The 27305-nt window shown below is 41.7% G+C and overlaps 1 protein-coding gene across 1 annotated transcript; it reads left to right on the plus strand.

The window, feature by feature from the left end:
• Nucleotides 1-26571, plus strand: CYB5R3 (cytochrome b5 reductase 3). Its single transcript, XM_048825811.2, has 9 exons — nucleotides 1-158; nucleotides 8867-8998; nucleotides 13919-13991; nucleotides 14698-14804; nucleotides 17874-18003; nucleotides 19575-19658; nucleotides 19756-19841; nucleotides 23199-23298; nucleotides 24704-26571. Exons 1-9 carry the CDS (start codon nucleotides 138-140, stop codon nucleotides 24874-24876), a joined length of 906 nt encoding a protein of 301 aa, XP_048681768.2. The 5' UTR covers nucleotides 1-137; the 3' UTR covers nucleotides 24877-26571.
• The last annotated feature ends 734 nt before the right edge of the window (nucleotides 26572-27305 follow it).

A 27305-nucleotide genomic window follows, 5' to 3' on the forward strand; every position in this document is an offset into this window, starting at 1 on the left:
CGCGCTGGAGGCGCCGCCGACTCGCCACAGTGTAGCGCAGCGCGGGGAGGGGGGCGGCTCGCGGCCTCTGGGTTGTTCTCGGCGCCGGCGCCGGCGCAGCAGCAGCAGCAGCAGCAGAGAGGGAGCCCGGCGCAGGCATGGGGGCGCAGCTCAGCACGGTAAGCGGCCGCTTGCTCCTGCCCGGAGGGGCGGGGGCTCTGGAGCCCTTCGGAGCGGGCAGGGCGCCTCTTCCGCGATGGGGCGAGGCGAGGCGGCTGGGCCTCTTGCTGAGACTGCCCCCCCCGACCCCCTTCTCCGCCGGGAACAGGGCCCCACCCTGGCGCTCCCTTTTGCAGAGCTGCACGGTGGAGCCCTTTGCTGCGTGCAAACGCCTCGTCTCTGCCCTGTGCCCCCTCTCTGCCCCCCCCGGGTGCGCGTCTGTGTGGGGCACCCCGGTGCCGTATCTAGAGGGGTGCCGCACCCAAGGTCTGTTGACCATCCACGCAAACCAAATAACTTGGGGAGTGGAAGCTGCTGCCCGCAGGATTAGCGGGTGCAGTTGGTTTGCTGCCTGCAAAAGCGAAGGGGTTTGGCAGTGGTCCGTTAGCAATGCCAAGGCGGGAGAGGGGGGGACCCGTAAAGCCTTTCTTAGGGGCCTCATCAGCTGCTCCAAGGCTTGTGCGGTGGAGTTTGTGAGTCATCGTGTTTGACAGTCAGTGGAAAAACATTCCAGATTCCTGTTTTCTGGATGGGCACCAGCCTATGGTGTCTAAACTTACCTCCACCCCGTTTCCTCTCTTAAACACGTTGCGGGTATCTATAAACACTGGCGTTAAATGACATAGTGTCACTTAATTTTTTCATGGGTCTGAGTGTATTTTAAAGCTTCCATTATCCAGGAAACGGAATATGTAAGGCATGTTACAAAGCAATGCAACTGCTCTCATCACCCTTCAGTAAAAAGTGGGTGTGTGTGATAACAATAGACATTCTGTTTTGAAAGAGCTAGTGACCTTAAATGTTGAGAAGCACAGTTTTCTTTTTTCCCTTGCAAACTGACAGATTGAATGTGCCTGAAGAAGAGCGCTTATCACACCCACATCCTATCTTTTAGAAGGTCATTGGCAAAGGCCTAGGATGCGGGGCTGGCTGGTTGCTTTTCAGCTACGATCTAGTGTCCTTGCTTTCAGTTTTCACATGCTTTGTAAGGTGCAGTGCTTGTACTCTGGGTGTGTAGCTCCAGAAGGTGCAAAATTCATTGATTTTTTTTATAATGCAGTCATTATACAGCCAAATAACTGGTAGAGGGAGGCTTGGGAGGGAGGGCTGACCGGCCATCTTCCTTAAGAAATTGGATTACATTGGATTTCAGTGCACGGGGTTGTGTGTATGTCTGAAGCACTACACTTCTGTCCTTTGTTAAAAATCAGTTAAAAAGTTTAAACAAAAGTTCGTGTTCAGCTATAAGTAGAATATAGCACTAGCACTGTGAGGATATTATTAGTTTAATGCTGTATTTCCTATTCTGAAGGGAGTGGTGGTTGTTAAAAAAAAGATCGATATTAAATATACTACTCATTGATAAGGGCTTGCATCCTTGCTGATTTAAGTGTAATTCAGAATAGTAAGTAAAGGTCCCATAGAAGAGGAGGCACAAACTCTTTGAACCATTCTGTGAGTGAATGAGTTGTCCTTTAAATCTAAGAATGTACAGTCAACTTTATTTCTAAATAAATTCTCTGCTTTAAAATTATCTGGCAGAAAACTAAAGTAATTTAAGTTTATTTCTTAAAAGTATTTTTCTGTTGAAAGGTTTTTGACAGACCAATGTTAGGCAAAAGTGGGTGTTTAAATACTATCAGTTGTCAGCAGTTGCATGACTTTCCCACAACTTTTTAACCTGGGCAAAATCCAGTTTAATAGTATCTGTGTTATGGTTGTCTTTTATTGAGTTCTTCCTGGTTCCAAACGCTCATTTCATTGAGATTCCCCGTATAGGTCAGTTTAAGCAGCACTTGTTTATGGGTTAGGTTCTCAGCTGAGATAAATTGTGAGTGGAACTGTGCTCATATTCATCAACTGAAAATCTGGCTCATAGTCTCTTGATGTACAGTAGAACATCCTCCCTCTTCTATTTGTGAAGGCCTGCTTAAACATAAATGGGATCTTAATTTTAGCCTGAGTACAGGTGCCTAGATATGGAGGAAAGAAGTTCTGATGGCATTTATACTCTGGCTCATGTCTGCTGTATCAGAGTGCTTTATGAATTCTGAAAGCAAGCACATTAAGGATGTCTGTATCTGTGTCGTCTTACCATCTTGTCTAAATTTAAGTTCATATGTTTTATTGACTTGACAATGTAATATGTATTTGTTTAGAAATATGGTAATTTCAGATGGATTCCAGAGATATTGAATACTTGTATACTGACTACTTAGAAGAGGTGGGAAAAAAGGAAAGGAGATTAACTTGTGATATTCTACTTGTGTACATAATGCACACAGGCCTCAGTATACATGCTAAAATGAAGACTCTTTATATGGAATAATTAAAGTAAGTTCTTATTCATTTATATTGCTTATTTATCAGATTTCCTTTTCCTTGCCACGATCTGATTTAAAAAATGATACCATGAGCTATCAGACCTTTGCACAGTTATGTGGCTTGTTAAGAGATGGGTCTGTGTGGAAAAGTGTTAACGGTCATTAGCATGCATCATTACCCTTTTCCAGCAGCTGTCTAACCTCTCATTTCCACCCCCTTTCTCCAGTGCACCTGCTTAAATATTTCTAACTGTGGGTGTTTGAGGGTGACCTGTAGGAATAGACTGGAGGCAGCTATAAACTATAGAACTTCAGATACTGTTGCTTCTAGACCACAAAGGCAGAGAGCAAAGATGGGTACATGATAAAGGCACAGTGACAAAATGTACATGTCTCCTCCAAAACCACAAACAACCCCTCTATGCTAATTAAACTTTCTTAAAAGGTGGGTCTAGGCTGGGATGGGGAGATAACAGCTGAGCATCCTGGATGATGTAAGACGCTCTCCTAGAAAGGTTTTTCATTGCTCTTATTTTATTACAATTCAGTGACTGAGTATTTTGCCAGAAATTATCTCCCTCAGAATATGCCTGATGCGCTGCTCTCAGTTGTTGCCCTCTCTCCAGACAAACATAGCAGCCCAGTAACTCCTGGCAATAACATGCACTCTCTAAAGCAGTGGTGGGCAACCTGCGGCCCACTAGGGTAAACTGATTGCAGGCTGTAAGACATTTTGCTGATGTTGACTGTCCGCAGGCATGGCCCCCCGCAGCTCCCAGTGGCTGTGGTTCGCTGTTCCCAGCCAATGGGAGCTGTGGGGAGCCATGCCTGTGGATGGTCAATGTCAGCAAAATGTCTCCCGGCCCGCAATCAGCTACCCTGGTGGACGGCAGGTTGCCCGCCACTGCTCTAAAGGCAATACATTTGAAAGTATTTCATTGTATGCTACTGACCACGCCCCAGTTCAGGAGCCGAGGATCCTGTACCTGTAGTAAAATGCCATTGTTAAAAGTAGAACTTTTCATAAAATATTACGCTTGTTCAATTGCAATAATAAATTATTTCAGAACAGGAGGTTTTATCTTTGGTAGCTAGGATGTGCCTCGTTAGAAAGCAGGACTTGCCAGAGCAATGTTTGGAGAGAGAACTTGCCTTCTTGCAATCACTCAACTGCTGTAAGTTGGTCTAGCTCCTTTGACTTCAAGGGAGCTATCTTGATTTATGTCTTGATTGATGCCCTATATTAGGAGTGTACAGAACATTGTTTGTCCTGCTAGTATATTTCAGGCCTGTTTTCTTAGCAAGAGTGATGAATTATTTTGGAAAGCAACCAGTCCATGTTTTTCCCATCAGCTGACAATAAGTCTTTAGCTGCTGGATCAGAATGTATCTGAACTGCCCTACTGTACTTTTCCTTTGAAGCAGAATCCCGAGAGGCTCTTGCACTAACTGAGCATAAATAACAAAGTGCCTTTCATTCTGCATTTATGAAGCAGACAGCGTATTAGTCGTGTGGATCAAAACTAATGGTAGAAATTCCCATATCGTGACGGATATGTAGTGCAGCACCCTGCCTCTAAAAGTGGTGGTTGTCCTGTGCTTCAGAAGAAGATGTAAATGTGACATAACAATGTAATAAGTTACAATAATACTTTGCACTTACAGTACTTGCCATATGTGGACTGAAAGTAGTTCACAAAGTTGGGGTGGATTTAGCTCCGTTTTACAGATGGAGAAACTGACTTACAAAGAGATGAAGTGACTTGCCCGAGGTCACTCAACATGTCAGTGACAGAGCTGAGAATAGAGCCTCGGCTCCTGATTCGCAATCCTGTGCTCATTTAATTAGCTGTAGCTGCTCCTTTGCTAATTGATAACTGCATCTTTAAAGGACACTACATTATGTTAGGACTAAAATTTGGTCGGCCTCAAAAAATCTTCTGTAATCTGGAATTTCTATTCAGTATTCTGTCCATCTCTGTCACCAAGAAATTGAACATAAAAAGTAACCTTTTGTGTGATATAGTTTTTTGCTATTGTTGCATCAGCAATTAACGAACAGTCATCTTAGCCCTGGTCTACACTGTAACCTTATGTCAGAATAACTGTCGCTCAAGGTTGAGGAAAATCTACAGTCCATAGCAACACAGTTATATTGACTGAACTCCTGGTGTAGACAGCATTATGTTGATGGGCAGGCTTCTCCCATCAACGTAGTTACCGACTTTTGGGGAGGTGAAGTACCTACGCTAACAGAAGAAGCTCACTCATTGGCATAGGTAGCGTCTTCTCTTAGTGCTACAGTGGTGCAGCTGCACTGGTGCAGAACTGTAAGTGTAGACAAGCCCTCAGAGTTGACATCTAATGGTGCCGCAGAAACATGGAAATGTAAATAGTCTTGTTAGCTTTAGATCCATTAGAAACTGGTGTGCATGCATAACATCAGTATTTGCAGTTAAAACAAGATTAGTTGGGGGGGGGGGGGAATGGGGACCTGTTTCAAAGCTCCTGTGATGCTAATGGATAAAATACAAAAACCCCTACTTGAGACTTTTGTATGTTACTTCAGTACAGCAAAGTTCTAGGAAGAGAGGGTTTAAGCTATTCTGGCTTCATTTAAATTTTTTTGAGCAGATACCTCCGTAACACACTAAAAATGATCTGAATCTGCCACAAATGGTTGTTTATATTAGTAGCTTCTTGACATGAGTTGCTATAGTGTTCAATAGCCATCACATTTATAGCACTATGACTTGAAAACAGCCAATCAAATTACTTCGTTTTATAAGCTAGCGAAAGTGAAAAATGCCCAGTTATGTCTTAAATTCCTTCTGGAAGTTGTAGTGCACCAATGCAGTATGTAACATTTGAAAAAAAGAAAATGGAGTTCCCTGCCCCTTCTGGTGGAGGGGCAAAATCTTTCACTCCCCATCCCCAGAGGAAGAAAGTCATTTTTGTATCTGAAGTGAGGAATACTGACTTTATATCTGTATTACAAATGTGTTTACACCTGGGGAATGCCCACTAGGCAAAAGGCTCTCAGTCTGGATCGCTGGCTGGGAAGGGCCCATTCGGGAAGGCCTTAGAAGAAGCATATCTCCCTTATCTTGTGAGACTTGGCAACTCTGCAGGCCGGGAGCCTTCCTGAGGAACAGCCTCTGACTCATGGCTGCTGTAACACTACAAGGACATGTGACTAGGTCAGCAGGGACTGGACTCCATCTTGGAATATCAGTGTTTTTCCACTGACTGGTGTGGGAACGAAGTTTTGAAATAAAGAGTTCCTGCCATATTCAAAATCTGTTTAAGGCAGGGATGTGACATCATTGTGGTTCTTCACTGACTCCCTGCCCCAAAGAGACTCCTGGAAACACCTGAGGAACAAAGACTGAATGGCGGTGTGTGTGTGGGGGGGCATTGTACCCAGGCTAAAGGGATTTTTAGCCTGTGAATGAAACACCTGGGGATTCCAAACTATAAGCTAGTGCAGCTTGCCCCTTAAGAATCTGCAGCCTGTTTGTCTCTTCATTTAGGTGAGGATTTGCTATTCATATCCAACCTATGTCATTGATTAAGTTTAGTTTGCATGTTTTGTTGATTTGATCTGTTTGCTATCCCTTATAATCACTAAAAATCTACCTTTTATAGTTAATAAATTTATTTTATGTTCTAATCCAAACCAGGGTGCGTTTGACTAAGGTGTCTGGGGAAAATCTCAGCTTGGTTACTACAAGCGTGCACGGTCCTCCTTCACATTGAGGGAGAGGCGGACTGGGTGTTAAACCCATATACTGGCCAGATTTGACCAGGGCAAGATGGTACTGCTCTGGGGTCCTAGGCTGGGAGGCTGATGGTTAGAGAGCCTGCATGTAACTGCAGCTGGGTGTGTCCCTACCTGTGTGAATGCTGGTGAAAGTGCAAGTTTGGAGGACTTTGCAACTTGTCACAGCAGCACAGTGTGAGAGGGAGCCCAGGCTGGTGGGTCAGAGCTCAGTGGTACCCCAGTTCCAAGTGGCACCCCAGGGGTTCCTGTCACAACCCCATCTGCTGTGTGGGAGTAGACCATGTAGAGAATGATATAATATGGTCCTATGTTTAAAATCTGTTCCTGCACAGAGGGCTCCTATGAGTCATTGTGGAGAAACTAAATGAATTCTTTGCTTCAGTCTTCACGGCTAAGGATGTTAGGGAGATTCCCAAACCTGAGCCGTCCTTTGTAGGTGACAAATCTGAGGAATTGTCACAGATTGAAGTGTCATTAGAGGAGGCTTTGGAATTAATTGAGAAACTTAACAGTAACAAGTCACCGGGACCAGATGGCATTCACCCAAGAGTTCTGAAAGATCTCGAATGTGAAATTGTGGAACTGTTAACTGTGATTTGTAACCTGTCCTTTAAATCATCTTCTGTACCCAATGACTGGAAGATGGCTAATGTAATGCCAATATTTAAAAAGGGCTCTAGAGGTGATCCTGGCAATTACAGACCGGTAAGTCTAATGTCAGTACCGGGCAAATTAGTTGAAACAATAGTAAAGAATAAAATTGTCAAACGCATAGAAGAACATAAATTGTTGGGCAAAAGTCAACATGGTTTCTGTAAAGGGAAATCATGTCTTACTAATCTATTAGAGTTCTTTGAAGGGGTCAAGAAACATGTGGACAAGGGGGATTCAGTGGACATAGTGTATTTGGCTTTCCAGAAAGCCTTTGACAAGGTCCCTCACCAAAGGCTTGTAAGTAAATTAAGTTGTCATGGGATAAGAGGAAGATCCTTTCATGGATTGAGAACTGATTAAAAGACGGGGAACAAAGGGTAGGAATAAATGGTAAATTTTCAGAATGGAGAGGGGTAACTAGTGGTGTTCCCCAAGGGTCAGTCCTAGGACCAATCCTATTCAACTTATTCATAAATGATCTGGAGAAAGGGGTAAACAGTGAGGTGGCAAAGTTTGCAGACGATACTAAACTGCTCAAGGTAGTTAAGACCAAAGCGGACTGTGAAGAACTTCGAAAAGATCTCACAAAACTAAGTGATTGGGCAACAAAATGGCAAATGAAATTTAGTGTGGATAAATGTAAAGTAATGCACATTGGAAAAAATAACCCCAACTATACATACAATATGATGGCGTTTAATTTAGCTACAGCTAATCAGGAAAGAGATCTTGGAGTTGTGGCTAGTTCTCTGAAGACATCCACGCAGTATGCAGTGGCAGTCAAAAAAGCAAACAGGATGTTAGAAATCATTTAAAAAATGGATAGAGAATAAGATGGACAATATCTTCTTGCCCTTGTATAAATCCATGGTATGCCCACATCTTGAATTCTGCATACAGATGTGGTCTCCTCATCTCAAAAAAGATATACTGGCATTAGAAAAGCTTCAGAGAAGGGCAACTAAAATGATTAGGGGTTTGGAACGGGTCCCATATGAGGAGAGATTAAAGAGGCTAGGACTTTTCAGCTTGGAAAAGAGGAGACTAAGGGGGGACATGATAGAGGTATATAAAATCATGAGTGGTGTGGAGAAAATGAATAAGGAAAAGTTATTTACTTGTTCCCATAATATAAGAACTAGGGGCCACCAAATGAAATCAGTGGGCAACAGGTTTAAAACAAATAAAAGGAAGTTCTTCTTCACACAGCGCACAGTCAGCCTGTGGAACTCCTTGCCTGAGGAGGTTGTGAAGGCTAGGACTATAACAGGGTTTAAAAGAGAACTAGAGAACCTCCATAAATTTAAGTCCACTAATGGCTATTAGCCAGGATGGGTAAGGAATGGTGTCCTTAGCCTCTGTTTGTTAGAGGGTGGAGATGGATGGCAGGAGAGAGATCACTTGATCATTACCTGTTAGGTTCACTCCCTCTGCGGCATCTGGCATTGGCCACCGTTGGCAGACAGGATACTGGGCTGGATGGACCTTTGGTCTGACCCAGTATGGCCATTCTTATGCCTGTGCCACCCTTGCATGGACCCTCTGCAAAGGGAGAAGGTTTGTTCTAAATGACTAACTGGACATATGAAAACAAGAGGCAGAATAAATCTACCATCATGTCTATAATCTGTTCCATGCTGTGATAGCTGAGTCCTAGGAGTCCAGAAAGACTAAGGCAAACTAAATGTGTATCTAAACTACCACATTATTTATATGGTACCTCAGTGCAGTAAGTGTAAACACTGGTTTATCTTTGAATGGACTATTTTCTGTATGCTCCTAATATAAGCATGCAAAAACTGAGGATATGTCTCATGGGTTGTTTCTGACATGCCATTATCATCATGGTATCACTTCACTAAAACAAACAGCGATGTTAATATTCTGTCTTTATGCATTGTTGCAGCTTGGAGGGATTGTGACATACCCATTATGGCTAGTCTACAGCTTGATCATGAGACTCTTCAGGAAACCCCCTCCTGCAGTTACCCTGGAGGACCCTGAAGTGAAATACCCATTGAGGCTGATTGACAAAGAGGTAAGTGTGTGCACGCTTGTACAGTACTGAGCACGCTGACAGCACTTCCCTATAGATCTATAATGCCCATAGCATTCTACAACTTGAGTAATGTTGCAGCAATATTGTGCCCTGTTGAGAATTGTAAAAGTTTGAAGGCTGCGGAGTTCTGTTTCTGGTTAAGCCATGTAAACGTTTATATTGAAACAAAGCAGAGAGCAAATGCTTTTTACCTAGTTTATCCAGCGCTTATGACACAATGTAAACTTGACAACCTCTGATTTTTTTTAAAACCGAGACTCTGAATTCCTACTGTTTTGTTAGTGTTGTCTCCATGCCTGGCCAATGGGAAAGACTGTCTCTTCCGGATTATCCTGTGGAACGCGTCACCCTAAATCCCTAAAATCTGCAGGATTTGATTGTCTTTCCTGTGCAAACCTTTTTTCACTTTCATCTGGATTTTCCATGGGTTTGGGAAGAGGGGAGAAGAGAGACTCATTTTAAGATCAGTTCTAGTCACACGTATTGTAATGCAGTTTATATCTGTGTGGATGGGAGGTCAAAAAAGACTTCTCACATAAACAGGAAACATGTTTGGAAATCTATAGCCGCTTTGGAAAAAATACTACCTTAATGAAAACATGTTTCTTGCTAAAATGAACGGTGACCTTCGTCATTTACACTTCAGTGTTGCAAAATCCACTTGTGTGTGGGTATGGGGAATAATGTAACTTCTTGTGTGCACTGCTGAGTATTTTAAGACCTGTTAAATTGAATTGGATGAGAACTTCTTAGGGTTTTAAGGTTAAAAATATCAGTCACTATTTGGAAAAGTCTCCAAGATACAGAAGTGTGTTGCACAATTGATTTTCAGTTTGAATATGGAGCTTAGGTCAGGCCTGCACTACAAACATACATCTGTATAACTACATTGCTCAGGGCTGTGAAGAATCCACACCCCTGAGAGACGCATTTATACTGACCTAACCCCTGGTGTAGACAGCCCTATGTCGACAGGAGAGCTGCTACTGCCTCTTGTGGACATGGATTAACTATGCCAATGGGAGAAGCTCTCCCATCAGTGTAGTAGTATCTTAAGTAAACAGTTACAGCGACACAGCTGCACTGGTGCAGCTGTGATCCTGCAGCTTTTGATGTATAAACCTACCCTTATTTGAAAACAAATTTTATTAGTTACAGGATATCTTCTGATGGGAGAGAACTACTTTCTTAAGTGGACTCCATGCACATGTGTGTTTTCTGTGGTCATTCTTCCCCTTCCTTCCCAAAGGCTGAACTGTGTAAGGGGAGTGGTAGTACTCTGAAGCTCAACCCAGATTCTGCCCACCCCGATGCCAAAATGCATTGCTTCTCACACTAGATTGTGCAGCTGTTGTTAATACAGGAATTCCTCTCCTTTATAGCATGCTTACATCGGTTAGTGAAATCACTAACAGTGTTACAACCTGAATTGTTACTAGGTTTCACTGTTATCACTCCTTTGAAGTGAATAATACCAGTTCATGCCACCAGAGAGCCATTGTTTCAAACTGCCCACAAACTTCATTGCATTTGTTCACATTGCATTCACTTTTTTGTGAATGAGGGCCTTTTCAAAACTACCAAATAGTAATGTTAGCAACAGTTGTTGCTAACAGATGCAGAAGAGAGCGTGCTCAGCATGGTCCATTTGTTAAACAAGGACCAACTGTGTTTAGCACTGTTTCACCTAACCATTGTTATACCCTGGCTTAACAACTGTTGCCATCAGTCGTACTTATTATGGGTCGGTTTTGTAGTGTAGATGAGGCCTTGGCAAACAGAATTATGCATTTAGACCTCTGTAAACCATTCAGTTTCTCTTTAGAATCCTATTTTATGATGTAGTAAAATCATCATATTTGGACACCTTTGTGGTTGATGTGACATTCCAGTTAAGTGACGAGGTGATAAAGAGAAAAGGAATTTTACTATAACAGAAATTATGTTCACTGCATTTCTTTCTTTCTAGATTCCTGTTTGGAATCCTTTCTAATGAACAATCAGATCTTAATTTTACACCTATTTAACACCTAAATAAACCGTAATCCTTTGGCACAGGCAGAATGCATCTCACATTAAATGGAACTAGTAGGACCTTCCTACTTGAGCAACAACTGTCAGTAACTTTTTCTATCCTTGGTTATGTCACTTCCCTGGGACTCAGGCCTGTCCTATGCTTAAGTTGGGTTGACATAGCTCTGACACTCAGGGATGTGAAAAATTCACATCCTTGAGTGCTGTAGTCATGCCGCCCTAACCCTCAGTGTGGATTCAGCTCCATGGACAGAAGAACACTTGTCAGCCTAGCAACCCCTTACATTGCTGTAGGAAGTGTCTATACTACAATAGCATAGCTGCAGCACCATATCTCTGCCACTGTAGCACCCATGGTGTAGATATGGTCTCACTTCGTAGAGTATTACAGAACTTCTAGTGTGCAGCAGCAGGGTCCACATGGGCACTTAATGTGTGGCAGGCTAGCGCGAGGTAGATTTACACCCCAGCTTGCCATGAACTAAGTGTTTGTGTAGACGAGCCTATAGGCTATGTCTGCATTAGCACTTTTGTCAGTCAGGTGTGAAAAAACACCCGTCTGACATAAATTTCATCAACAAAAGTGCTGGTGTGGACAGCACTACGCTGGCAGGAGATGCTCTCCTGCAGACATAGCTTCCGCTGCTGGTTGGGAGTGGTTTAATTATGCTGACAGGAGAGCTCTGTCCTGTCGGAGTAGAGCAGCTACACGAGAGACCTTACAGCGTTGTAACTGCGATGGTATTGTTGTACTGCTGTAAGGTCTGAAGTGTAGACATAGCCTAAGAGTCTGATTCTAAAATCCATAGTAAAAGCGGGAGTCCAATTGATTTGAAGTGAACCTTTAGGGAAAAGTCCAATAGAGTTTAATAGGAACAAAACCTATTTGTAGCAACTATTCTACAATCATATCTAATTTAATAGATATCACTTCTATGGGTATTTAACCATTGTATATAAGGGATGTTCTATTACATTTTATAGGGATCTTTTATAAGAAGATGCAATATGGTACAATGGATGAGGCATTGGACTGAGAGACCTGGGTTCTCTTTTCTGCTCTCACTGTCTTGCTGTGTGCCCTGGGCAAGTCGCTTAACAGCTCTGTGATTCAATTTCCTCATCTATAAATGGGGGGAAATGATGCCCACCCACCTCTGTAAAGCATTACATATGAAAACTCTGCAGAAGTGCTAAGTATTTATCTAAGGCAAAGGTGGGCAAACTTTTGGCCCGAGGGCCACATCTGGAAATAGAAATTGTATGGCGGGCCATGAATGCTCACAAAATTGGGGTTGGGGTGTGGGCTCCAGGGTGGGGCCAGAAATGAGGCCTTCAGGGTGCGGGAGAGGGCTCTGGGTGGGAGAGTGGGGTGATGGCTCTGGGGTGGGGCTGGGGATGAGGGGTTTGAGGTGCGGGAGGGTGCTCTTGGCTGGGATCCCGGGCAGGAGGGGGAGCAGGCCTAGGGGAAGGGCTTGGGGCATGGCTCAGAGGTGCAGGCTGTATTACCTCAAGCGTCTCCCAGAAACAGCAGCATGTCCCTTCTTCGGCTCTTATGTGGAGGTGCAGCCAGGCTGCTCTGCATGGCAGCTCCCATTGGAGTGCTGGAGGGGGCCATTGGAAGGCATAGGAGCCGGAGGGGGGCCATGCTGCCACTTCCGGGAGCTGCGTGGAGCAGCCCCCAATCCTGGTCCCTGGCTGGAGCGTGGCAAGCCCCAGACCCCGCTCCCCAGCAGGAGGTGGGCTGTAGTTTGCCCTCCCCAATCTAAGGACTGCAAAGTAATAAATAGCACTAGAGTTCAGACCCTAAGTATGCTGTAATGAAACCAAAAGCATACAAGGTGGAGTGGGAAGGGGAAAATGAAACAATGTCTCATTAGTGCTTGTTCATTCTCCCCATCCAAATACATTACATATCACTTAATATTTTTATCTAAACTGAAGTGTCACTTTGGTCCAATGATCATGACTTATACTGTTTAAAGAGTTATGATCATAACCTTTGAGAAATAAATCGCTTTGATTTATTTGGGGATAAATAATTTTGAAATCATTAATAAGGTCCCAAGTTTTATAGCAGGGCTCTAATCTGCAGTGTGTGTTCTTTCCCATTATAATTAAGGAAACTTTATATAAACATGTTAAAGCACTAATGTAACAAAGGAGACCAACTTGATAGTTGTTAATCCCCTCTTATACCCACCAGTGTCCTTTCCAGTATTCTGCTCCAAAACTAAATTAGAATAACTAATTCATCTGATTTACAACTTAGCCAAAAATAAGTCTTTTGTTGGAGAACTGTTTCTGAAACTTCTGCCATTGAACTTCCTCCTTTTTGTCTTTTATCTAAATTTAAACTACAAATGAAGAACTGATTAGATCCTCATTGAGATCTTTGGATCGTGTTCTGTACAAGTGCAGAGCATTATAAAGTTATTGCCTATACTAAATTGCAAATAAGTAGTTTTTATTGATCTTTGTTAAATCTGAAATATTTTTTCCTGTAGTTTCTCTCCCCCCTCCTTTTTTTTGCATTTGTATTAGGTATTTATTGTTGTTTTTTGACCTCACAAACTGAAATATCAATGTTTTTTCTTATTTCTTGAAAAGAGAGAGGCTTTCAAGGAATTTGAGTGGAAAGTATACTTTTGATACAGCAGTGAAACAGTGCTAAATTGATTTCCTATTTTATAGCATATACAGAGTGCTGAAACAGTTTCAGTTACATATCTGTGGATTAGGGTGAAACAAAGTTTTAGAAACAGCCTGACTGACGTATCTGTTAAAAACAAAACAAAAACGGCTAACAAAATACAAAGTATTTCCAACAGTGTGTGTGATGGTTTTGTTTTTTTCCCATTTCAGGAAATTAGCCATGACACGAGAAGATTTCGCTTTGCCCTTCCAACTCGAGAGCACATTCTAGGTCTCCCTGTTGGTATGTTTTATATTGGCAGCCTGGTTTTATCATCATGAATGAAAGCTTTGTTAATTATACCTGTCACAGACCTATGAGGCCGTATGGGCTACAAGAACTACTTGAAAAAACATTTTAAATGCTATTGATGTTGTTGTGTCCTCTCCTGTGACATCACCTGATTCATTCCAGTTGCAAAGTAAAATGAAATAAAAAAAACTCATGCTCTAAATGCACATCAAAATGCAGCCTTAAATATGGAGTTCCTAGGACACCTTTATAGTATGCCTTATGTTCAGTTATGTGTAAGTGACGTGTGTTAATGAGGTGCTAATAACACTTGAATGTGCGAGTCATCCTTGAACATCCTTTTTTACATCTGTGTATGTGTGTAATATATAATATCTAAACTTATGCTTATGGCTGCTACAGTAAATAACAAACATGGTTGAGCTCCGGGTTGGAGAACTGCTCTCTAAGGCTGGGGTAGCTGAAGACTGTGCCCATTCAGCTGGATTTCATGCAGACTGGAGGAAGAAATCTAGCAAGGTAGTATGGAAATACAGGCGAGCAAGGGAAAAATTATTGCTTCTGGACCAAAGGGGTAAAGAGAACCTTAAGACCCAATCTGGCTTTTCCACCAAGTCATTGTCAGCTACAGTGGAAGAGAATTGGCTCAGAATAGCCCCTCAAAAATAAACCTGTTCTTCCCTCCTGCTGCTTGTAGGACAGCATATTTATCTTTCTGCACGGATTAATGGAAATCTGGTTGTCAGACCCTACACACCAGTCTCCAGCGATGACGACAAAGGCTATGTGGATCTTGTTATCAAGGTAAGGATATCATTGTGCCATACAATACTTGCCTATTTATAAGCCGTTAAAGGTTACAGTAAAGAGCATGGTGTTGTAAAAATACTTTTGTGTGATTCCATGATGTCTAACTCTACTATGGCTTGTTGGCTTCCACTCAGTGGTACCTCAGCATGCAAATCAATATAGATTTAATCCATATAGTGTCCTGTGATTTTTTTTGTCTATATATGATGAGACAGGGGTTTGAAGATATAGGTACACAGAGAGTGCAGATTTCCAACATTTCTGTAGCAAAGGGAATCAAATTTGTAGAAGTTCACAAAACTCTCAATATTTTTTAAGAAGCAACCAACCTTGCCTGAACTCCTGTGTGCTTGTTCCATGGGTGATGTGGTCAGCATGATGTACGCAGGAGCATTATTAAATGTGGGAGCTGGTAGGCATAGATATCACTGATCCATAACATTGTGGGTGCTCTGTTTGGCGAGATGGTAAGTTTGGATCATCTAATGTTCTGAATTTCCCCTCTCAATAGCCACGTTGAGGTATTCAGCAAATATTTCTAAAGCTGATAGAATTTTGTATTAAATTACTACATTACTTTGCAGGCTCTCTTCAGAGTTTTGTTTCCTATTATGTGTTTCTTTCTCACACGGTGACACGCTTTATAAAGTGAACCATAGAAATGTAGGGCTGGAAGGGGCCTCAAGAAGTCAAGTCCAGCCCCTTGTGCTGAGACAGGACCAAGGAAATCTAGACCAGTAGCTCTCAACCTTTCCAGACTGCTGTACCCCTTTCAGGAGTCTGATTTGTCTTACATACCCCCAAGTTTCACATCACTTAAAAACTACTTACTTACAAAATCAAACATAGTGTGCTGTGACACTTTTGTATTTTTATTACTGAAAAATTGCTGACTTTCTCATTTTTTTACCATATAATTATAAATCAACTGGAATACAAATATTATACTTACATTTCAGTGTATAGTGTATATAGAGGAGTATAAACAAGTCATTGTCTGACATTTTAGTTTGTACTGACTTTGCTAGTACTTTTTATGTAGCCTGTTATAAAACTAGGCAAATACCTAGATGAGTTGATGTACCCCCTGGAAGACCTCTGCATACCCCCAGGAGTATGTTTACCCCTGGTTGAGAACCACTGATCTAGACAGTCCTTGACAGATGTTTGTTCAACCTGTTCTTAAAAACCTCCAATGATGGGAATTCTACAACCTCCTTTGGAACCCTATCGCACAGCTTAACTATCCTTATAGTTAGTGTTTTCCCTAATAGTTTACCTACATCTCCCTTGCTTCAGATGAAGCCCGTTACTTCTTGTCCTACCTTCACTGGACATGGAGAACAATTGATCATAGTCCTCTTTATAACAGCCCTTAATATATTTCAAGACTGTTACCAGGTCCTTCCTCCGTCATCTTTTCTCAAGTTTAAATATGCCCAGTTTTTTCTAACCTTTCCTCATAGGTTAGGTTTTCTAAATCTTTTATCATTTTTGTTGCTCTGGAATCCTTTGGACTCTCTCCAGTTCGTCTACATCTTTCCTAAAGTGTGGCACACAGAATTGGATGCAATGTTCCAGCTGAGGCCTCAACAGTGTTAAGTAGAGTGGGACAATTACTTCTATGTCTTCCATCTAACACCCCTGTTAGTATAGCCCATAATATTAGCCTTTTCCATAACTGTATTACATTGTTGACTCATTCAATTTATGATCCACTATAAACCCCAGATCCTTTTCAGCAGCACTACCAGCTAGTCAGTTATTCCCCATTTTGAAGTTGTGCATTTGATTTATTCCTTTATAAGTGAAGTACTTTGCACTTGTCTTTATTTAATTTCATCTTGTTGATTTCAGACCAATTCTCCAATTTGTCAAGATCATTTTGAATTCTAATCCTGTCCTCCAAAATGTTTGCAACTCCTCCCAGCTTGGGGTCATTTGCAGAGTTTATAAGCCTACTCTCCACTCCATAATCCAAGTAATTAATGAAAATATTGACTAGTACCAGATCTAGGACTGACACCTGTGGGTCCCCACTAGATACTCCCTCCCAATTTGACAGTGAACCATTGATAACTACTTCGAACTATTTATGCACCCACCTTATTAATTTCATCTGGGCCACATTTCCCTAGTTTGCTTATGAGAATGTCATCTGGGACTGTGTCAAAAGCCTGAGTAAAAACAAGAGCTACAGCTTCCCTACTATCCACTGGGCCAGTAACCTTGCCAAAGACGACTTGGCATGGCTTGATTTGTTGTTGACTAATCCCTATTGACTCTTTCTTATAACACTATCATTTGGGTGCTTACAAATTCATTCTTTAATAATTTGTGTCAGTATCTTGACAGGTATTGAAGTTAGGCTGACTAGTTGTAGAATCATAGAATCTCAGGGTTGGAAGGGACCTCAGGAGGTCATCTAGTCCAACCCCCTGCTCAAAGCAGGACCAATCCCAAGTAGTCTATAATTTCTCGGGTCCTCTTTGTTCCCCTTATTTTAAATACGTAATACATTTGCCCTTCAGTCCTCGGGGACCTCCCCTTGCCTCAGTGAGTTCTTAAAGATAATTGCTAACTGGTCCTCTTATATAGGAATGTGTGTGGTGGGGGAGGGGAATGACACCAGTACAACTATATTTGTTTAAATTCACACCTTACCTTATACTTGTAAATACAGATATATCTTTCCTATGTAGACAAGCCCATAGCTTTACTGGTAGGGGGTCTGATCTTGAAGTACTTAACACCCACTACTCTCATTGCCTTCACTTGGAAGCTGCAGGCTCTTGGTATCTCAGAATTGGGCCCAAGGTTAACAAGTCTTGAGGCTATCCCTGTATAACAAAGCTGCCCTAGGACAATTTTCACCTCTTCAATTGGCTTTAAAATAGAACTGTCTCTGTTTTGGATTCTCAGATCTCTGTTTTAGCATGTCTGAGAACCATGTCTCATTGCTTGAGTTTGGGCATATGAATTTGTGTATTACAGAAAATTAAGGCAAAAACTTGTCTTTAGTTTGAGGTCTTTACAGTTCCTTTTAATCTTTATTTTTAACAGATTTATTTTAAAGGGGTCCATCCAAAGTTCCCTGATGGAGGAAAGATGTCTCAGAATTTAGACAGCCTGAAATTAGGGGATACCATTGACTTCAGAGGTCCCAGTGGATTACTTGTCTACAAGGGAAGAGGCAAGACTGATTTTGGAAATATTGTGTCCAGAATAACAAGCACCGAAAATCTTATATAATTGTGATGCACTGTAATGTAGGAGTAGTGATCGCTGACCCCCCCCCCCCAATCCAAAGAGGTTCTGGCCTTTCCTACACACAAGTTGAACCACTTTAACTGTATTGGGTTACTTAGAGAAGTACAGCTGCTCTAGAGTGCCTGCAGCTATACTGTTGTTGTAAACTTACTTATATAGGACGGGGAATAAGGTCTTCTCTACATTACAAAGGTTTGCTGGTAGTACAGACAGAGCTCTATTCCCAAGAGTGCTTTTGCTGGTAGAACTGTATATATGTTCCCTAAGTGAAATAAACAATAGCAGCAAAAGTACATTTATGGCACTATGACTGTGTTTCACTAAGGCTTTTGCTGGCATAGAAATGTTGCCCCAAAATCACACCCCTAACCAGCATTGCTATACTGGCAGAAGTTTCTTGTGTAAGCCTGGTATATGCTACACCAGGATAAAGCAACTTTTACATACTGTAACTGTGCCCAGAGCAAGGATTGTACTATATTTGCAAAGAAAGCACACCTAACTGACATGGTTATACTGATACAAAAACTGTGTGTAGACAAGGCTTGACAGACTCCTACTCTCAATTCCTAGCAGAAGAGCCAGTAGCTGCGTTAGGATTCCATCTGCATGACAGTTAACAATGGTTAAACTTGGTTATTTTGGCCAGGCCTCTGTGAATGAGGCAGGAACATGTAATGTCATGATTAAGAAATGGGCTTTATCCCAAGCTGGGGCTGATTCCTAGGATAAAGCAGAAATGTTTGTGGCCTCTGTCAAATCTGTGTGGTGTGTCCACACTAGCCATTAGAAAGTACCTCAAGTTAATTGGGAATCAATTAACTCCATGTTTTAAAAAAAACCAAAAACACCACAACACGGTGAAGAGAAGCCCATAGAGACCTGTGAGTGGGCTCTTTTAAAACCTGGTCGTGACCTTATTCAACACCATCCACTGGCGTGGTCTTTGTGTAATAATTGCTGATGGACTGGGTTTGTATTATAGTGTTTAGATACTTAATTTTAGCCAAGTTTCTTCCTCACCCAATTGAGATGTCTTCTGGAAATAGTTGTTACATACAGAGAATGGATTGTGAGCTCTTGAGGGCAGGTTGATCTTGTTGGGGGTGGAGGATGGTCCTTGTCAGACCTGACTCCTGCTCCTTGTTCAGGGCCACTAGACATTACTGAAATGCAAATCATAATAGCTTGATGTTGAGAAATGAGTCAAAAATCCTGTCTAATTATAATACACTAGCAGCGTTCATTTTCAACGTCTTTTAAAATAGTTAGCACTTTTAAAATATATCTGTTTGTCCTCACGATAGCCTTATAAGGAAAAGGTGACACATTGCCATTTTACAGATGGGAAAATGAGTGGAGAGGTGATTGTCTCAGACCCTGGGCAGTCACTATAAATCAGAATTAGAACTCAGGATTTGTGATACCAGTCCTCTGTTCAAATTAGTGTTTGCGAGTACTCCCTAATATTTGTCCTTTCCTCCTTTTTTCCAGGCACGTTTGCTATTCGCGCTGAGAAGAAATCTGAACCTGTTCTTAAAACAGTGAAATATGTTGGAATGATTGCAGGTGGAACTGGTATGCAAGAATGAAGTTTCATTCTTTGTGCACCTTGTTTCTGCAAGGCTATTAGATGTATTGCTCGTGGCCAGTTTTAACTGCAGTTCTTTTTCAGGCATAACTCCTATGCTGCAGCTCATTCGCGCCATCATGAAGGACAAAGATGATCCCACCATTTGTCAGCTGCTGTTTGCTAATCAGGTAACTCTTCTTTTCTTGTTGTGGCAAGACATTAAAATTGTCCTTAAGTTTAAAAAAACAAAACCCAGGTATATGCAAACCTCTGCTGAGACAGCACAGAACATAGATACAATTCAGTATCATAAAACCCTAAGCTAAAAATGAACAAACTATAAAAACAGGCACATGTGAGGCCATTGCAATGAGCACACGGTTCTCTACATTAGTGCCTGGTAACTTTTGCCCTGACATCTACCCCTCTTTTTTTTCCTATGTCCTCTTGTTATGTTCCTTATCCAGACTGTAAGTGTTTTGAGACAGGGATTCTTTCTTCTGAATGGTTTCAGAGTAATAGCTGTGTTAGTCTGTATTCGCAAAAAGAAAAAGAGGACTTGTGGCACCTTAGAGACTAACCAATTTATTTGAGCATGAGCTTTCGTGAGCTACAGCTCACTTCATCGGATGCATACTGTGGAAACTGCAGAAGACATTATATACACAGAGACCATGAAACAGTACCTCCTCCCATCCCACTGTCCTGCTGGTAATAGCTTATCTAAAGTGATCATCAAGTTGGGCCATTTCCAGCACAAATCCAGGTTTTCTCACCCCCCCCACCCCCCTCCAAAAACCACACACACAAACTCACTCTCCTGCTGGTAACAGCTTATCCAAAGTGACCACTCTCCCTACAATGTGCATGATAATCAAGGTGGGCCATTTCCAGCACAAATCCAGGTTTTCTCACTCCCCCACCCCCACAAACTCACTCTTCTGCTGGCAATAGCTCATCCAAACTGACTGCCAGCATGTTTTTTTTTTTTTTTTTTTTGGGGGGGGGAGAAGCCCTTGTCAGAATTTTAAAGCTGCCCCATCTAGCAGCAGCATCATTTGCTCTCCTTTAAGATTAATACCCCCCACCTGCAGGGCACGGAACCAGGTTTGCATAGGGAAGTATGAATCTGACTATTTCTGAGCACAGTTGCAGCATGTGACCTAAACTTAATTGTCCCCAACAGGTGAGAACTGCAAAATGGGGGAGAGAGTGCCATGCAATTAGAAATAGCAGCTTACTTGTTGTAGAACCAGCACCACAAAAAGATATTTTCTGATCTGTTGGGGGTCATAGTCTACTCAGGCCCCGTTTTCAGATTTCAACTCTCTGAAAGGTTGCATTGTGTTATGCCACTACATGTTGTCTCTTTCTTTACAAAACTCCAATGAAGGGTCGATACAGTGAATCTTAATATGATTGTCATAGAACTGGTAAATGATATTCTCAATTTTAAAACAGGAAATTCTTGTTTACGAATTTCATGATCTAGCTGTGCTAAGCATTAGGCATTTAAAAGATGCTTATGGCTGCTACATGATGGCTTAATTTGGATACAAATCTCTGTCTACCATCTGAGGGGTATGGATGTAAGTTTATAGGAAGTCTTAGTCCCATTTGGTTCTAGTAATCAAATATCCCTAATTAAATGGTGTAGCAAACATGCTCCATTGGTACTGAACAACTTGTCTCTTAAACCACACGAGCCACTCTTACCCAGATAACATTCTGCCACGCATACCAAAATGTATGAAGGGCAAGATTCTCAAAAGGTCATATTATAGGCACCTAAATAAAGTAACCAGATTTTATTTTAAAGGGCTCAACTCCTGTTGTTTTCAGAAGGACTTGGTAGATGCTGAGCACTTCTGAAAATCTGGGCACAAGTATCTAAGTACATTGTATCAAGTTACACTAATCCAAATGAAAGCAGATGTGTGGGTTGACAGTATATGATGCTACTGATTATCCTCAGTGCATTAACTTTTATCTTGTGTCCACTGAAGCTATTTTAATCATAGATAATGTTGTAGAAATGATAATAGTAGAAGTTGGTGATGGAAAAGACCTGTTGGGTCATCTAGTTCTTCTCTGCCTATATAGGATTGACCTTATTTTACGTTTATCAGAATTATGTCTAGCCCAGACTTGAATGTGCCAAGTGATGTCCCATTTCCCTTGGAAGCGTGTTCCATAGACTAATGCACCTTACTGTTTGGAAGTATTTCCTGATGTTAAGCCTAAATTTTTCCTCTTGCGTTTCGTCTCAATATTTTACCACTCCAAATGCCTCTCCATTCTTGGTTTTTACATACTTAAAAAAACGTCCTTTCCTGGTCATTATTTAGCCAATTAAAGTATAAAATGTCTCATTCTAAGGATAGTTCATACACTAAGTACTTCCATAACTGGGTTTATTCCCCCCTCTACCCCTGTACTCAGCCCTTCACACCTTTAATCACTTTTGTTGCTCTTCTTTTAACTCTCTCCAGCCTGTTGGCATATTCCAGGTACGGTCTTAATAAAACTTTGTACAGAGGGCCTGCTGTCTCCCTGTTCTGAGACATGGAGTTTGCACAACCAAAAATCACATTGCAAACTTCTAGCTCCTGTCTGCTGCTGTCACCCATAAAATGTCCTTATTTTTTGCTGCTTTCCAGATTTCTCCCTCCCAATTAATCTGTGTTTAGGATTGTGTATATATCTTGTATTATCCCAGGTGGAAATAATACAAGAGGGTCTACAGTGTTTACGAATATGGGAAGGAAATAAAATGAGATTCTATGTCCTCATGGGTGCTCTACACATTTATATTTAATACTTACTGCTAATCTCACAGCATGCTGTTAGCTCCCTTCTAGATCATTGAAAATGTCTTCTATTGTCCGGTTCACATGCCTGCTTTGATTTAGTCAGATCCAGAAATAGCTTTCTTGTAACAGATGCAGTTTCACATTAGATCCAGAAATAGGTGCCTTCTCAGCAACAGGTGCTGATAAACTCCCTCCATAGTCCCAAATATTTTGCTTTCATTGGTGCCAAATTGCTGTGTGGCTGGGAAGAATATGAAGGGACTAGCACCACTTCATAATGTGAGGCTGAAAAGGAGATGGAAAAACTACTCTGAGTCTCCTAGCATTATTTATACTATAGTGATATTGTGCAGTAATATTTAATTTCCCAAGTTTTATGAAAGCTGAATTGATACTGAAGACTGCTAATACAGCATTTCAGTTTTGTGATGCTGCATCTAATAACCATGTGGTGGTGGGGTGGTTTTGTTTTATTAAAAAAAAAATCTAAACATATTTTTATCCCTTTCCATGAGGCAAGGCGTGGTCATCAAAGATCAAGAAGCTGGGAAATTTGGGATCTGTTTCTGACTCTGTCACTATCTTATTGAGTTCACTTATACATGTTTCAAACTCTCTCTAATATTCAGATAATAGCTACTGCACAGGAGTTCTGTGAGGCTTAATCTGTTACAGTTAAGAGACTGGATGAAGGACTCTATTGAAAGTATAACTCCTTTCCTTTCCCTGCAGACTGAGAAAGATATCCTGTTACGATCAGAACTGGAGGAAGTTCAGGTTCAGCATCCAGACCGCTTTAAGCTTTGGTACACGTTGGACAGAGCACCTGAGAGTAAGATCTAACATGCCACTCCTGTCAATGCACCAGATTATTAGGGCTGATTACAATTCTAGAATCCTCTAACTTTTTCATCCCCTGTTAAGGCAACTAGATGCCTTCAGAGCTGACAGGAGGAAAAGGTTGGTAGCTAGTGCCTCTGAAGCTATGAAACTGGTCAGGAGAATGCTAGTGCGTAGTCCTCATCTTTGACTTTGGTAGCAAACGTGAACTCAGAGAGGCAAAGCTGAACAAGTCCCCCCTGATACCAGTTTCAATATATTCTGAAGAAAGAGAGAGAGCATTACTGACACAAGAATTGAGGATTAAATGTGTTGGCTAATATGGGAGAACAGAGGCAATCTCATTCCCCTTTTTGGGGTCAGCAGTTTTGTGTGTTCAGTACCAGCAGCAAGTTGGGGAACCCTGAATCTATAAAAGGGATAACACCTTAAATACTTATTTTATTTTCTTAAACAATGGATTAAGAAGGAAGGTCATCTGGTACTAAACCAAGGGTTGGCAACCTTTTAGAAGTGGTGTGCTGAGTCTTCATTTATTCACTTTAAGGTTTTGTGTGCCAATAATACATTTTAATGTTTTTTTAGAAGGTCTTGCTCAGTCTATATATTATATAATTAAACTATTGTCATTTTGTAAACAAGGTTTTCAAAATGTTTAAGAAGCTTCATTTAAAATGCTGATCTTACACTGCTGGCCTAGGGTTCCGTTCACCAAGGTTGGCAGTGGGCTGAGCGGAGCCAGTGGCTGGGACTCCAGACTGGCAGTGAGCTGAGCAGCTCAGCCGCCTGCTGCTCTGTCCGCTGGCTCCTGCCAGCCAGGGTCGGCTCAGCGTGCTGCTGGTCTGGAGTCCTGGCCCTGTCCATATAGAGTAGGTACCTACCTTCTCTCTGGTGCTAGGCATTCTCTTCCTCTCTCTGCACTGAGATGAGGGTGGGAGTGTGCTGAGAACAGGGCTGGGGGTGAAGGAGCAGGCTGGGGATTGGGGTGCAGGGTCTGGCCAGGAAGTTTGGGTGTGGAGCGCTTACCTGGGCAGCTCCTGTTTGGTGCTCAGGGTGGGAGTGGGGATGTGTGGGTGGTACTGGAGTCAGGCTGGGGTTGTGGTGGGTACAGGGGTCAGGGCTGGGGTGGTGGGGGTGCTCCCAGCCCCCTGTCCTGGGTGGCTCATGGCAGGGGCCTGGAGGGGATATGCCCTGATTCCACCCCCTTCCCCAAGGTCTCTGGAGCAGAGAGCGCACTGCAGCTCCGCTTTTATCTCTCCTGCTCTGTAGCAAGGGCTGGCAGCTGATCGGCTGCACAGTGGAGCTCTGTTCTTGGTTGGCCCATAATAAATAAGGGTGTGTGTTGTTATAAAGCCTGTTAATAAAATACCTTTTTCCCCTCTGCCCTCTCCATTCAGATTGGGATTATAGCCAGGGATTTGTGAGTGAAGACATGCTCAGAGAACACATGCCCCCTCCTCAAGATGACGTTCTGATCCTCATGTGTGGTCCTCCTCCAATGATCCAGTATGCTTGCTTACCCAACCTGGAAAAACTGGGATACACCAAGGACATGAGATTCTCCTACTAAAGAAGATTTAGCTGTGCTGTAGTGCAGAAAGGAAGCTGATGTAAGGAAAAGCATCTAGTTAACAGGGAACAACACAAAGTACACACAGGTGGCTGGTGTACAATGCTGGGAAGCTACATTTTAGATTATAATCACTTAGATTTCTTAATGCAGTTCAAAATTTGGCACAACACTAAAAACAAATAATTTAACCAGGTTGCAGGTACGTAGTGATATATGATGCTTGGCTGTGCTTTCCTTAGCACATTCTTCAGAAAGACTGATTATTGACTACAATTTAGTGTCAATTTTCAGCACCAAAGCGTAATTTTTAGGGGAATGAAGAGGACTGTTACATTACTTACACTGTAATCCCAGTGCTAACTAGTTACTTCCCAACACTGTGTATATTGGATATTATTCTTGGTATGAACTATGGCCATGTATAGGAAGTACACCTTTATTGAACTTACTAATCACAAAGCTTTTACAGCAGGCATATCAACAATGGCTGTCTCTTACACCGTCACCTGGCAAAGGTGAAAGGTTCAGGATGGCCTTTCATTGAAATCTGGTGGTTTACTGGTTATGAGAGATATGGTGTAAGATGTCACTTCAACATAAATACACATACCAGGAACATAATTTCCAGTTGTATTTTGGACTGACCTTGCTTAAAGCAAATCTTTTCCAGCTGATCACCTTTACTAGCCATTCCCCTCCCAAGAACCTGAGATTAATTCTTGAAGGCAGGGGCTTTTGAATGTTGAAGCAGTTATTTTTAAAGAGCTGAAGGTGCTAGACTAGTGGGGTGTGTTCCCTCTGTAGAAAACTGTAGATTTGATGACTCTTCAGAACTGTTCATGCTAGGATTTCACTTGCAGATCTCTAGGTGTACTAAAATCCTATTAGCAAAAACTACTCAATTTAGTCTTTCTGTGATAAATTACTAAGGGGAGCAGGGTCATCTACCCTGCATGCAGTGCTCAAGCAAAACTCCATTGAGAATTTTGTCCAAAAAGGATGTGTAGAATTGAATTTGTTTGACAGCAGCTTCATCTGTCTAGCCAAATCCAAAAGTGCTGGACTGATTGCAGTTGGGTCTTAAACAGCTTGTACCTCATCTATGGATGTTTCCATACAGAATTTTCTACTTCCCAGCAGCAATCCTACCTGTAAGCTGTCAAACTATAAAATCTTGTTCGAGTTGCTAAAACTGTTGGCTGAAAGAGTAAGTAATGTTGATACAAAGATACATATTACTATGAGGTTATAGTAATTTGCAGGACCTTCTCTTGTGCCTATGTAGAGCCTGGTATTTTGCACTTAACAGGTGGAAAAGATACTATTATTCACTCTAGGTTCCTTTTGCAGCAAGGCTACTAAATGAGGTTAAATGTATTCTGGGAGATCTTATCAATGTGTGCTTCTTACAGTCTGAAACTTGGGCTTTGGTAGAACAGTACAACTGAGGTGTTCCTGCTACTAATTTAAATCTGTCTTTGTAGCAGGCAATATGTTCAAGTTTAAAGTGAAGCATTGGTGTTGCTTGTATCTGTAGGGGACAAACACACCCAAAGATTTTTTTCTTGTATTAAGACTTTTGATCAACTCTATAGCTGGTTAATTACAAGCTGTTTTGTATTATCATGCATATTCACTTACTGGCTTTTTCAAAATGTTTGTGCAAGAAATAAAATATTTTGCTGATTGTCATTTCATGTAAGTGTTAACTTTGCAAAGCCACTTGTGCAGGTATACAGATAAAGAACTTGCTGCCTCTTAATAAAATCCTACCATGGGTGGGAAAAGGACTAATTAAAAAACAAGCAGATTTTTTAATGACAGGTTTCAGAGGAACAGCCATGTTAGTCTGTATTGGCTAAAAGAAAAGGAGTACTTGTGGCACCTTAGAGACTAACCAATTTATTTGAGCGTGAGCTACAGCTCACTTCATCAGATCTGATGAAGTGAGCTGTAGCTCATGAAAGCTCATGCTCAAATAAATTGGTTAGTCTCTAAGGTGCCACAAGTACTCCTTTTCTTTTTGCAGATTTTTTAAAAAAATCTGTTTCCTTAACTAGATTCAGGGAAGAATAAATTCAGTCTGTACTCAAAACCCTCTTGTATTTCCTGCCATTAGGGTTTTAGTACATCACCTTTGGTGGCAGAGGCCCATTCCTTTTTTTGGAAAGAGAATCTGCTAATGGTTACATTTTTTCCATACCTGCCTTAAATGTGTTGTCATGGTATCATAGTTTTTCAATAGTAGTTTCCCCATACTTAAGCTGAGATCTGTTGGAAAAATAGTGACTCACCTTGTGCAGTAACAACAGTTCTTTAAAATGTCCCCCTAGGCATGCTTTACTACTTGCCCTCCTACCCTCTACTTCTGGGTTCTTGCTATGACTCTGCTGTAGAGAAGGAACTGAGGAGAGGTTAGCCCAGAT

Source organism: Caretta caretta, chromosome 1, assembly GCF_965140235.1.
Source record: "Caretta caretta isolate rCarCar2 chromosome 1, rCarCar1.hap1, whole genome shotgun sequence".
NCBI lineage: Eukaryota > Metazoa > Chordata > Testudines > Cheloniidae > Caretta > Caretta caretta.

Coding starts and splice junctions, on each gene's coding strand:
- CYB5R3 (XM_048825811.2), top strand. CDS start 138: ATGGGGGCGCAGCTCAGCACG. Junction 8,999..13,918: donor TGAGGCTGATTGACAAAGAG/GTAAGTGTGTGC, acceptor TTCCCATTTCAG/GAAATTAGCCATGACACGAG. Junction 14,805..17,873: donor ATGTGGATCTTGTTATCAAG/GTAAGGATATCA, acceptor TATTTTTAACAG/ATTTATTTTAAAGGGGTCCA.